Source organism: Procambarus clarkii, chromosome 67 (genome assembly GCF_040958095.1).
Source record: "Procambarus clarkii isolate CNS0578487 chromosome 67, FALCON_Pclarkii_2.0, whole genome shotgun sequence".
NCBI classification, from domain to species: Eukaryota; Metazoa; Arthropoda; class Malacostraca; order Decapoda; family Cambaridae; genus Procambarus; species Procambarus clarkii.
The window spans coordinates 3,233,429-3,245,874 of record NC_091216.1 but is presented as its reverse complement, the minus strand read 5'-3'; the positions used below and the strand labels follow the sequence as shown (position 1 = coordinate 3,245,874).

Sequence of the window (12,446 nt, the reverse complement as noted above, 5' to 3'; positions counted from 1 at the left end):
ACACATTGTAATGGGTTTCACTTCCTCTGAGTAAGTGCTTGCTCCTCATTATGTACTCCACTGCCTCCTCATTGGAGAATTGCACCAGAACAGGTCTCTTCTTGGTACAATTGTAAGGTCCAACCCGTCGATTGATATCCACCTCGCGTTCTGCCATCTCTGCTCCAATACACCTCAATATCTCGTGCAATTCGTATTTTTCTGTTTCTATTCTCTCTTGTCTTGTTGGTGCCCTAGATTCGAATAATCCATGTATTATAATAGACCGTCTCCTCAGGAATTCATTGTCATGCTGGTAGCCTGTCCCCTGGGGATTCCCCATCCCAACCGCAGTCACTAACCCATCTCCCACTAATCCTCTATCCTTAGCCCTGCTGCTAAACCTTCCTAATTCGTTTGTGATACGAGCACATTCCCTCTCCCAGTCCTCTCTTCCCTTCCTAATCTCTTCCTGAACATAGAGCATAAGTTCTTGTTTCTGCCTCTCTACCGCATCCTGTATTTGCTGAAATACCTCACTTTTAATCCCCTGGATTAGATCCTCCAACCAATCACTCCTTCTCTCTACAAATTTCCCTATTAATTTGTCTATAAATCTGTCCTCCTCCTCATCCCTGCTGGTGATTGACCTTGAACCCCTTCTAGTCATTGCAGTAACAATCTAGCCAAAAAGGCGCTCCTCAATACCTTGCACAATCTGCTAACACAATAGGTGAGTGAATCTCCAATCGTCGTCCCAAGTGGTGGTATAAGGGTTGCTGCCGAGGTGAGGTCACGCGGTCAGAGGTCGGTGAGGTCTGGTTTCACACTGCACAGTATTTCCTCAACTATTTTGAATTACGCTAATTAAACTGTTTTTCTTCACTACCTTATGGCTCTGGTCAAAACCCAAGGTTTTTTCATTCACTTGTACATTCACTTATAGTCTTTTTCACTTCGAAGTTGCCTGATTACCCCTCCCACTCCACGAGTGATCCAGGAGCTCCCAACCCACGTCCACCCAACACGATGGTCACAAGACAAGATGTGTGTGTGTGTGTGTGTGTGTGTGTGTGTGTGTGTGTGTGTGTGTGTGTGTGTGTGCGTGCGTGCGTGCGTGCGTGCGTGCGTGCGTGCGTGCGTGCGTGCGTGCGTGCGCGCGCGCGTGTGCGCGCGTGTGCGCGCGTGTGTATGTTTAGTCAGTGGTAGGGGAGAGTGGGAGTAGGGGGGGGAGAATGTTTTGGGAGAGTGAGATGGGGGTTAAGAGGAGGTGGGTGTGGTGTTGTCTTCAGATTACGGCAGGGGGGATTAGTGTGTTTGTGTGTGTGCATTATGCAAATGTGTGTGGGGTTTTGAATGTGTATATGTGCACATGTTTTCCTCGATAAATATATGTATAATTTCGTGATGGTATTCATATATCAACATTGCGTTTTTTCTGTGTTTTGAGGAAATACATTGTCATTGTTCGATATATTTGTTGTTATTTTATTTCACTTTTATCCCAATTTACCAAGTTTCTAAACCGAGAGATATATCCCTGTTGGGGAGATTTTGGTTACATTTGTGGGAACATTTTGACTACATTTGGCAACATGATAGAGTAAATTGAACCGAGCAGATCACTTTGTATATGTGTGAATGCTTGTAAAAACCTTCGAATTTTGCATGGCCGGAAATAAATGACAATATAATGAACAAAGTTAAACACTAGATGGCGGGGAAAATAAGGAACATCATTGATAAATCATAACTTCCGTGACAATAGATTTTCAATAGCTCTAATATATAATATAGTACGATACATTTTTGTAGCCTACAGCGCCACGAGAATCGTCACGCTCTCAAAAGCTGACGATGCTGTTGAACAGTTCTCCTCCTCTGGAGATGTAAAATCCCTTTCTCCCAGTGGGTATGGTTGGCTCGGACCCCCCAGCCAGAGACGTGCCACTCCAGCGCCAAGAACTCTCCATCCTCTCTAGGTTCTTTTTTACCCATTTCAGAGGGCTGGCATACCCAACCTGAATAGTTTTCTGTGCGTAATTTATATTTTTTTTAATTGGAAACTTGAAACAATGAATGAGCTCCTATGTGTTGTGTAAAGACTGCTCTCTTTCATTAAAATATATTTTCCAAAGCACATTCGAAGCTTTGTGATGCTAGTTTTCAGAACTCACAATGGAAGACTACTGTTAGAAAATAGCCCTACATAAACTTTAAAAATCACTTCACTAAAAGATCCAACCCTAACTAAGTTTTGTGTTTACCAAGAAAGACTTTTTTAAGTGTTACAAAAGCATCAGTCACATCGTCTCCAGCACATGACGTGATCTCAACTTGTTCTTTCCTCAGGCACGGCCAAGAACAGCATCTGACACACATAGGTCACTTTATCTGAAAAATGAACACATCATTATTGCCAGTAAAAATAATTTAACTCGTTAACATCTTTACAGTATCTAAAAAAGAAGATATTGGAATTCCTTCATAAAAATTAATTTCATAGTTTAATATCACTTAAGATTGTAAGTTCAAAATATGTCAAGAAAGTTTTAATAATAGCAATACTAATAATAATAATAATAATAATAATAATAATGATAATTATAGTAATTTTAATGATAATAAAATAACTAATTGTAATTAATGATAATAAAATCTAACAACTATTATAACATCACTACCATCCACAACAACAGTGATATAATATTAGAGCAATATCATGTAGAGCATAAAACGCGTTCCAATCCCCAACACACGTTCCAGAGGTAACTGACCCATGGCGTAGAGGAGTTTCTTGGGCTTATCCTGGCGGTGGATGGCAAGGTAGTAGACTGGAATACCCGTGCCGATGACCACCAGCGCCGCCACCACCTCCAGAGGCTGGCGTATCACCGGAAACACCGTCAGGAATCCCACGATGATCAGGTGCATTATTGGGAAGCCGAGCCATACCTTGCAGGAAAGGATATATACATCGCACTGACAAACAGAAACTCAGACAAATTCGCATTGAAGGAACAAGAAATATTGTGTTTAAGGAAAACAATTCTTAATCGAAATATTGGACCAAAGGGATATAGCGAGCTACCACTCTAGTGAGACTAAATATATCTTTATCTGTTATTAGCGAGCTAATATGAGCTGAGAAACAGTGTATTCTCGCAAAAAATATATAAAAAAATGAGGTGTGCCTTGTTAAAATCATCACTTTAAAATATTCCGGAAGAGGTCTATTTTCTAGTACAACACATAGAGAGATGAAGGGTGCCCCAGAGATGGTTAACTCCCTCAGATCAAACGAAGCACATGGGCTAATTATCAGGCAGTCTTTAAGAAAATCTGAAATGGTTTAAAGAAATTATACTGCTGTCCTCTTCTAAGAAATGTTTCAAGATTTAATGGGTTAAATTACAATATATATGTATATACATTATATATATATATATATATATATATATATATATATATATATATATATATATATATATATATATATATATATATATATATAACTGAAAACTCACACCCCAGAAGTGACTCGAACCCATACTCCCACAACTGGTATGTACAGGGACGCCTTAATCCGCTTGACCATCACGACCGGACATAAGGAAGTGATAGCCGAGGCTATATGAACCACTTCCCCGCCGGCACTCGGATGGTAATCTTGGGCATAGCATTTTATCAAATCACCTCATTCTTTGGGGCAACACGTGAGGAACACAAATGCAAACAAGCCTGAATGGTCCCCAGGACTATATACAACTGAAAACTCACACCCCAGAAGTGACTCGAACCCATACTCCCACAACTGGTATGTACAGGGACGCCTTAATCCGCTTGACCATCACGACCGGACATAAGGAAGTGATAGCCGAGGCTATATGAACCACTTCCCCGCCGGCACTCGGATGGTAATCTTGGGCATAGCATTTTATCAAATCACCTCATTCTTTGGGGCAACACGTGAGGAACACAAATGCAAACAAGCCTGAATGGTCCCCAGGACTATATACAACTGAAAACTCACACCCCAGAAGTGACTCGAACCCATACTCCCACAACTGGTATGTACAGGGACGCCTTAATCCGCTTGACCATCACGACCGGACATAAGGAAGTGATAGCCGAGGCTATATGAACCACTTCCCCGCCGGCACTCGGATGGTAATCTTGGGCATAGCATTTTATCAAATCACCTCATTCTTTGGGGCAACACGTGAGGAACAACACGTGAGGAACACGTGAGTTTTCAGTTGTATATAGTCCTGGGGACCATTCAGGCTTGTTTGCATTTGTGTTCCTCACGTGTTGCCCCAAAGAATGAGGTGATTTGATAAAATGCTATGCCCAAGATTACCATCCGAGTGCCGGCGGGGAAGTGGTTCATATAGCCTCGGCTATCACTTCCTTATGTCCGGTCGTGATGGTCAAGCGGATTAAGGCGTCCCTGTACATACCAGTTGTGGGAGTATGGGTTCGAGTCACTTCTGGGGTGTGAGTTTTCAGTTGTATATAGTCCTGGGGACCATTCAGGCTTGTTTGCATATATATATATATATATATATATATATATATATATATATATATATAATGTCGTACCTAGTAGCCAGAACGCACTTCTCAGCCTACTATGCAAGGCCCGATTTGCCTAATAAGCCAAGTTTTCATGAATTAATTGTTTTTCGACTACCTAACCTACCTAACCTAACTTTTTCGGCTACCTAACCTAACCTATAAAGATAGGTTAGGTTAGGTTAGGTAGGGTTGGTTAGGTTTGGTCATATATCTACGTTAATTTTAACTCCAATAAAAACAAAATTACCTCATACATAATGAAATGGGTAGCTTTATCATTTCATAAGAAAAAAATTAGAGAAAATATATAAATTCAGGAAAACTTGGCTTATTAGGCAAATCGGGCCTTGCATAGTAGGGTGAGAAGTGCGTTCTGGCTACTAGGTACGACATATATATATATATATATATATATATATATATATATATATATATATATATATATATATATATATATATATATATATATATATATATATATATATATATATGTTTCATTGAATATGACCGCATATTCTGTATTTATTATTTTCTGGTTTAGGGCTTCTATCCCTCTAACTATTTTCTTAGCATCAGGGCTTAATTGAAATAGGAGTTCTCCAAAACTCATTTTCGTACTTTTAAGGTGAAACACCTTCGTACATCGAAGGTGTCGCACACCTTAAAAGTACGAAAATGAGTTTTGGAGAACTCCTATTTCAATTAAGCCCTGATGCTAAGAAAATAGTTAGAGGGATAGAAGCCCTAAACCAGAAAATAATAAATACAGAATATGCGGTCATATTCAATGAAACATGTTTGAAAGAAAACCTGCTGCCAGTATACACCAATATATATATATATATATATATATATATATATATATATATATATATATATATATATATATATATATATATATATATATAACTGAAAACTCACACCCCAGAAGTGACTCGAGATAACTATCCGAGTGCCGGCGGTGGGGTGGTTCAAATAGCCTCGGCTATCACCTCATTATGTCCGGTCGTGATGGTCAAGTGGATTAAGGCGTCTTGTACATACCAGTTGCGTTGCTTCTGGGAGTATGGGTTCGAGTCACTTCTGGGGTGTGAGTTTTCAGTTGCATATTGTCCTGGGGACCATTCAGGCTTGTTCGCATTTGTGTTCCTCATGTGTGCCCCAAAGAATGAGGTGATTTGGTAAAATGCTATGCCCAAGATAACTATCCGAGTGCCGGCGGTGGGGTGGTTCAAATAGCCTCGGCTATCACCTCATTATGTCCGGTCGTGATGGTCAAGTGGATTAAGGCGTCTTGTACATACCAGTTGCGTTGCTTCTGGGAGTATGGGTTCGAGTCACTTCTGGGGTGTGAGTTTTCAGTTGCATATTGTCCTGGGGACCATTCAGGCTTGTTCGCATTTGTGCTCCTCACGTGTGCCCCAAAGAATGAGGTGATTTGGTAAAATGCTATGCCCAAGATAACTATCCGAGTGCCGGCGGTGGGGTGGTTCAAATAGCCTCGGCTATCACCTCATTATGTCCGGTCGTGATGGTCAAGTGGATTAAGGCGTCTTGTACATACCAGTTGCGTTGCTTCTGGGAGTATGGGTTCGAGTCACTTCTGGGGTGTGAGTTTTCAGTTGCATATTGTCCTGGGGACCATTCAGGCTTGTTCGCATTTGTGTTCCTCACGTGTGCCCCAAAGAATGAGGTGATTTGGTAAAATGCTATGCCCAAGATAACTATCCGAGTGCCGGCGGTGGGGTGGTTCAAATAGCCTCGGCTATCACCTCATTATGTCCGGTCGTGATGGTCAAGTGGATTAAGGCGTCTTGTACATACCAGTTGCGTTGCTTCTGGGAGTATGGGTTCGAGTCACTTCTGGGGTGTGAGTTTTCAGTTGCATATTGTCCTGGGGACCATTCAGGCTTGTTCGCATATATATATATATATATATATATATATATATATATATATATATATATATATATATATATATATATATATATATATATATATATGTCGTACCTAGTAGCCAGAACGCACTTCTCAGCCTACAATGCAAGGCCCGATTTGCCTAATAAGGCAAGTTTTCATGAATTAATGATTTTTCGACCACCTAACCTACCTAACCTAACCTAACCTAACTTTTTCGGCTACCTAACCTAACCTAACCTATAGTGATAGGTTAGGTTAGGTTAGGTAGGGTTGGTAAGGTTCGGTCATATATCTACGTTAATTTTAACGCCAATAATTTTTTTTTACCTCATACGTAATGAAATGGGTAGCTTTATCATTTCATAAGAAAAAAATTAGAGAAAATATATTAATTCAGGAAAACTTGCCTTATTAGGCAAATCGGGCCTTGCATTGTAGGCTGAGAAGTGCGTTCTGGCTACTAGGTACGACATATATATATATATATTATATATATATATATATATATATTATATATATATATTATATATGTATATTATATATATATATTATATATATTATATATATTATATATATTATATATATATATATATATATATATATATATATATATACATATATATATATATACACATATATATTTACTTTATTTGAAGTTTGTTACAAAAAAGGAGTTACATATGGGTTACAAAGATGGTTGTCATAGGTTGTCGAGTTCCTCCAGCTCCTCAGATGGCGGGAAGGAACCCTGGATGCAGTGCGCATTTCCCCTCTGTATCGCCACACTGAGGCGCTGGAAAAGAAAGCTTGCAACTCTCGGGTCCCTTGTTGTTTCAATGAGCCTAGAACCCAGTTCCTTCAAAAAACTGGTAGCACTTTTACCCCAGGCGCCGAGCGTCTCAGAAGCAATGGGGACAAAATTGTAGTGGTGATCCAGTTCTCTATACTTACGGAATTTGGCTGCTTCCCTGTGGGTGGCAGCGCCACCTGGTTGTGCAACACTGAGGTTAATGTAGGTGTTAGCCAGGGTTGATACGCACGTGTAGTCCCATACCAACTGCTTGCCATTCTTCCAGGGGTTCACTGTGATACCATCCGGGCGACCAATAAGAGCATCAGAGTTACGGGGCGTTAGGTAACGGGGCTCTCTTTCAGCTGGGCATCCAACTGTGGTGAGGCTCCTCTTGATGATGTCGTTAACTTCACTGTGCCTCGAGTGCCATCCCCCTGTGCTTTGGCAGAGTAGGCCATGGTGACCGTACCTGTCAGCCACCACCTCGCCGCAAATACACCTATATCTGGTGTGGATTGGGGCATATATATATATATATATATATATATATTATATATATTATATATATTATATATATATATATATATATATATATATATATATATATATATATATATATATATATATATATATATATATATATATATATATATATATATATATATATATATATATATAATATTTAACGCTCGTGAGAAAGGGTCCTGGATGATTTCTCGGAACCTCATAATATATTTGGTTTCAAAGAAAAATATTCAAGATTTTACAGGAGTGCTGAAACATGCATGATCTACAAAACAGAAAAGACATGAATCTGACTCAACTACAGCTGTCAATGAGACAGGTTATCATCTCGCCCCTAATGCTAAACACTTAAACTCTGTAATGAATGAAATAGGTGTTGATTCAAGAATGACTAGTATAGAAAAAGAACTAAGACTCTAAGTAAGTTTTTTTCCCTCAGCAGAGAGTGCGTTTTGAGAAGGAACCCACTAAAAGAAGTTGAAAAGTGTTTGCAAAAATTGTATTGCATTTACTGTAATCAACTTGAATTGGGGATGGGTGAAATTGTTAATGCGTTTTTCAGACCTTTTCTTCTGTGTTAAATGAATGAAAATAAATTATGGAATCATTCTAGTTATCTAGAACTACCGTGCATCAATATCTTCTTAAATATAAAAAACAAGTAAAAAAAAAAAAATAATCAAAGAGCATGTAAGAGAACGAGAAACATGTGTTGATAAATTTGCTGAGCGGCGGAAAGCAAGCCTTCAAAAACACCGAAGCATCAAATGCAGAGAACTGGCCTAAGATGCTCCATAGCCCCGTAAAGAGGAGGAAGATGCCTTTGAATAACCGAGGGATCAGCCTTATCAGAGGAGAGAAGAGTGGGGAATACTGAGTCAGGTGGTATTTCTCTGAAAAAATCACAGTGTCACAGTGAAAGTTGAGTGAAATCTCACAGTAGATAAGAGATGAGTAAATACGACATATGTTAGTATTAGGATCCCTCCTATTCCTAGTATTTGCTTCCAACTTGAACAAATAAATTTGCTTTTTTCATATCAGTGTTTGTGATAATGAAAACTAATACAGAAGAATCAGAATATAGAGGGGACTATAATATCATGTGAAGAGAAATTACTTCAAATATGGTCTGAAAACTGGCTACTCGATTTTAATCTAGGCAAAGTCAAAATTCTGACACGAGCAAAAATGAAATATTCCTTCTATCAGTAGAGATAAAAGGGGAGATAAATTATGTGTTTACATAACCCTAAATCAAATTCCAGAAGCACACATTAACATGATAATGTAAGCAGCACATTCCAACTGCCCAAAATCCGAATAATATAAATAAAATTAGCAAGAGGTTAATTTAGTGCCTTTATGACAGACTCTTGAATATGTAACACCTAAAACAAATTCCAAATTAAAACCACACAAAACAAACTTGAAAAGGTCTAAAGATATACAATAAGATCCATTCTTAATCTGAGTTGCTTAAGCTACATGTATAAACTTTGAGAATTGCACCTTACAGCACTGACTACTAGATGGTATAAGAAAAACATGAAGATATATATGAAGACAATTTTATGAGCAGGAAGGTGGAATGGAATCCACGTGTTGGGACACACCAGTCGCACGCAGTCAACCATACTGTTCCCAAGATTTTATCAAAGATATATTGTGATTTAATTGTGCATACTATATTTGTGAATATATAGAAAACTGATAGAATAGATAATGAAGACATGTTCAAAAGAAGTAAAAGCAGAACGACATGTCAGATGGAAACAAGTGACAATTTTTTTGTAAATATACACTTTTTTGAAATGTAAATGTGATAACACAACCGAGAGTATACACTTTATGCTAGAATACAGACGGTACAGCTGAGTGAGTACTTCATTTACATTAACACAAAGTATGGGGATGGACGTTCTCTGTAAACAAAGAAATCAGGAGTGAAGGTCTTGTTTCTACTTCATTACTTTTCAGAAGGGAAGCCTGACATCGGGGACATGTTTGCAAACCAAAATGAATGTCAATAGTTCATGTGGACGATCGTGAAAGTGGGAAAGAACTGGACCAGATTTAGGTGAAGCAAAATAAACAATACCCTTTTAGATTATGGGGCACGAAATCATCTAAGACTCTAAAGTAAGTAAGTTTTCCTCCCTTAGCAAAGAGTGCATATTGAGAAGGAATCCATTACGTGTAGCAGAGGTCATAGCATTGAAAATATCTACAAATTATATTTTGCAGATATTTCAGCTATATATTTCATTCCCTTAATATATGTTTTAGTTACTTTCGGCCCCCCATGTCCTCCATGCTTTAAAAAAAAAAGTCCACTACGAGCTCACTATAGCCCATATTGCTTGGAACTTTTTGTTCGAAGTAGCGAATCTTAAACAACAACAACCACCTCAATGCTCTATGACAGGAGAGGGCAGGGCACCAGAGCTAGAGTAATCCTCACACCTAGAAGTGACAATGAGATCAAGAGGACAACATACCACAAGAATATGTATTAAAAAGTGACTGTGCAAAGCATATAACATCACTATTTATAGGTTTTAGAGTTAAGGTGATAACAGGTGGGTTACGGAGGTTTAAGTAATGACTCAGCAATAGTGTTGACTGGGACTGATGATGAGGCAAATACAGTTTAGTGAAGTAATTGGAAAGATTGATGAATTAGTAGTTGCGTAAATAGATAACTTATAATTAAATAAAAAAAATGCACTATAATTATTGGTGTTTCCATTGATTATATAGTTCCATACACGGTAATATTCTGATTCTAGGAACATACCTGATGAAATATCAAATAACACCGAAAATGCATGACATGAAAAATAGTATATAATAAGAAAAATAAAAATATTACATGTATACAAACGTTCTCTTCTTTACGTAAAAATGCATCATTCCTGCACAACAGCAACCACACATTGGTACAACGGTGACTACCCTTCCTCAGTTAAGAAGTTAATTGTCTCTAAATGTTACATTAATAAAGGTTGTCTATTAACATAATTCCTTACGAAACATGTATCTTGCTGACCTTGATGGGTCTGTGGCGCTCTGGTTGATTGACTCGGAACCAGAAGAAAGCTCCAATGCCTCCCAGCTCGACCATACTTCCAGCGAAGGCGAGGTAGTTGATGAGGACCCGCACGTCAGAGGTAACAAACATCATTATTGAGATAGCAGCCTGGGAAAGCAAGGACTGCGCTAGTACAGGACGATATGTTTACCCGCTTACAGATCTGTAACTTGACGGAATATTTTCAGGATATCTTGCTGGCATGGGATTAATATAATGATTAAAATGAGTTATATGAGAAGCCTATCTGGAAAGGTGTTGACTATCTGCAGTTGTTCTGACACTGACAAATCCAACTGAAAATGGACAGATTAATGCAACTGTGCCAGGATTGACTTTCTCAGATGGCTTAGAATTTTAGGAATGCAGAAGGAAGTCACATTCTGTATATTAGGCACATATATTACCATTTCCTGCATTGAGTTGGAGTCGAAGATGATTTTTTTTATAAAAATACTAGCATTGGTTAGAGATAACAAACTTACGTTATTTCTTTAAGCGATATATATATATATATATCGCATATATATATTTATATATATGTATATATATATATATATATATATATATATATATATATATATATATATATATATATATATATATATATATATATATATATATATATATATACACATATATATATATATATATATATATATATATATATATATATATATATATATATATATATATATATATATATATATATATATATATATACATAGTTATCGCTTAAGAAAGAAATAACGTAATTTTGTTAATTTTTTAATTAATTTAATTAATTAATAAATTAAATTTATAAAAAAATTATTTATATTATTATAATATTATTTTTATTATTTTTATTATTATAATTATAATTATTATATTTATTTTATTATAAATATTTAAAAATAAATAAATTTTAATTAATTAATAAAAATTTTTTTTAATTAATTTTGTAATAATGTAATATATATATATATATATATATATATATATATATATATATATATATATATATATATATATATATATATATATATATAATATATAATATATATATATATATATATATATATATATATATATATATATATATATATATATATATATATATATATATATATATATATATGCGAACAAGCCTGAATGGTCCCCAGGACTATATGCGACTGAAAACTCACACCCCAGAAATGACTCGAACCCATACTCCCAGGAGCAACGCAACTGGTAACTACAGGGTGCCTTAATCCGCTTGACCATCACGGCCGGACAAAAGGAAGTGGTAGTCGAAGCTATTTGAACCACTTCCCCGCCGGCAACTCGGATGGTAATCTTGGGCATAGCATTTCACCAAATCACCTTATTCTTTGGGGCACACGTGAGGAACACAAATGCGAACAAGCCTGAATGGTCCCCAGGACTATATGCGACTGAAAACTCACACCCCAGAAGTGACTCGAACCCATACTCCCAGGAGCAACGCAACTGGTAACTACAGGGTGCCTTAATCCGCTTGACCATCGCGGCCGGACAAAAGGAAGTGGTAGCCGAAGCTATTTGAACCAC

At 37.1% G+C, this 12,446-nt stretch overlaps 1 protein-coding gene across 1 annotated transcript; it reads right to left on the bottom strand.

Annotated features, from left to right (window-relative positions):
• Nucleotides 1–2,311: 2,311 nt before the first annotated feature.
• LOC138355502 (large neutral amino acids transporter small subunit 1-like) lies at nt 2,312–10,985 on the bottom strand. Its single transcript, XM_069310700.1, has 3 exons — nt 10,851–10,985; nt 2,757–2,934; nt 2,312–2,373 (listed from the first exon to the last, which is right to left on the bottom strand). The coding sequence occupies exons 1-3, from the start codon at nt 10,983–10,985 to the stop codon at nt 2,312–2,314; spliced, it is 375 nt and encodes a 124-aa protein (XP_069166801.1).
• Nucleotides 10,986–12,446: the final 1,461 nt, after the last annotated feature.

What these genes read in the sequence shown, in the direction of transcription:
- LOC138355502 (XM_069310700.1), bottom strand. Translation starts at nt 10,985, where the DNA reads ATGATGTTTGTTACCTCTGACGTGCGGGTCCTCATCAACTACCTCGCC. An exon ending in AGCGCCACAGACCCATCAAG is followed by an intron (nt 2,935 to 10,850) that starts GTCAGCAAGATA and finishes CTTTCCTGCAAG; the next exon opens with GTATGGCTCGGCTTCCCAAT. An exon ending in GAAACTCCTCTACGCCATGG is followed by an intron (nt 2,374 to 2,756) that starts GTCAGTTACCTC and finishes TTCATTTTTCAG; the next exon opens with ATAAAGTGACCTATGTGTGT.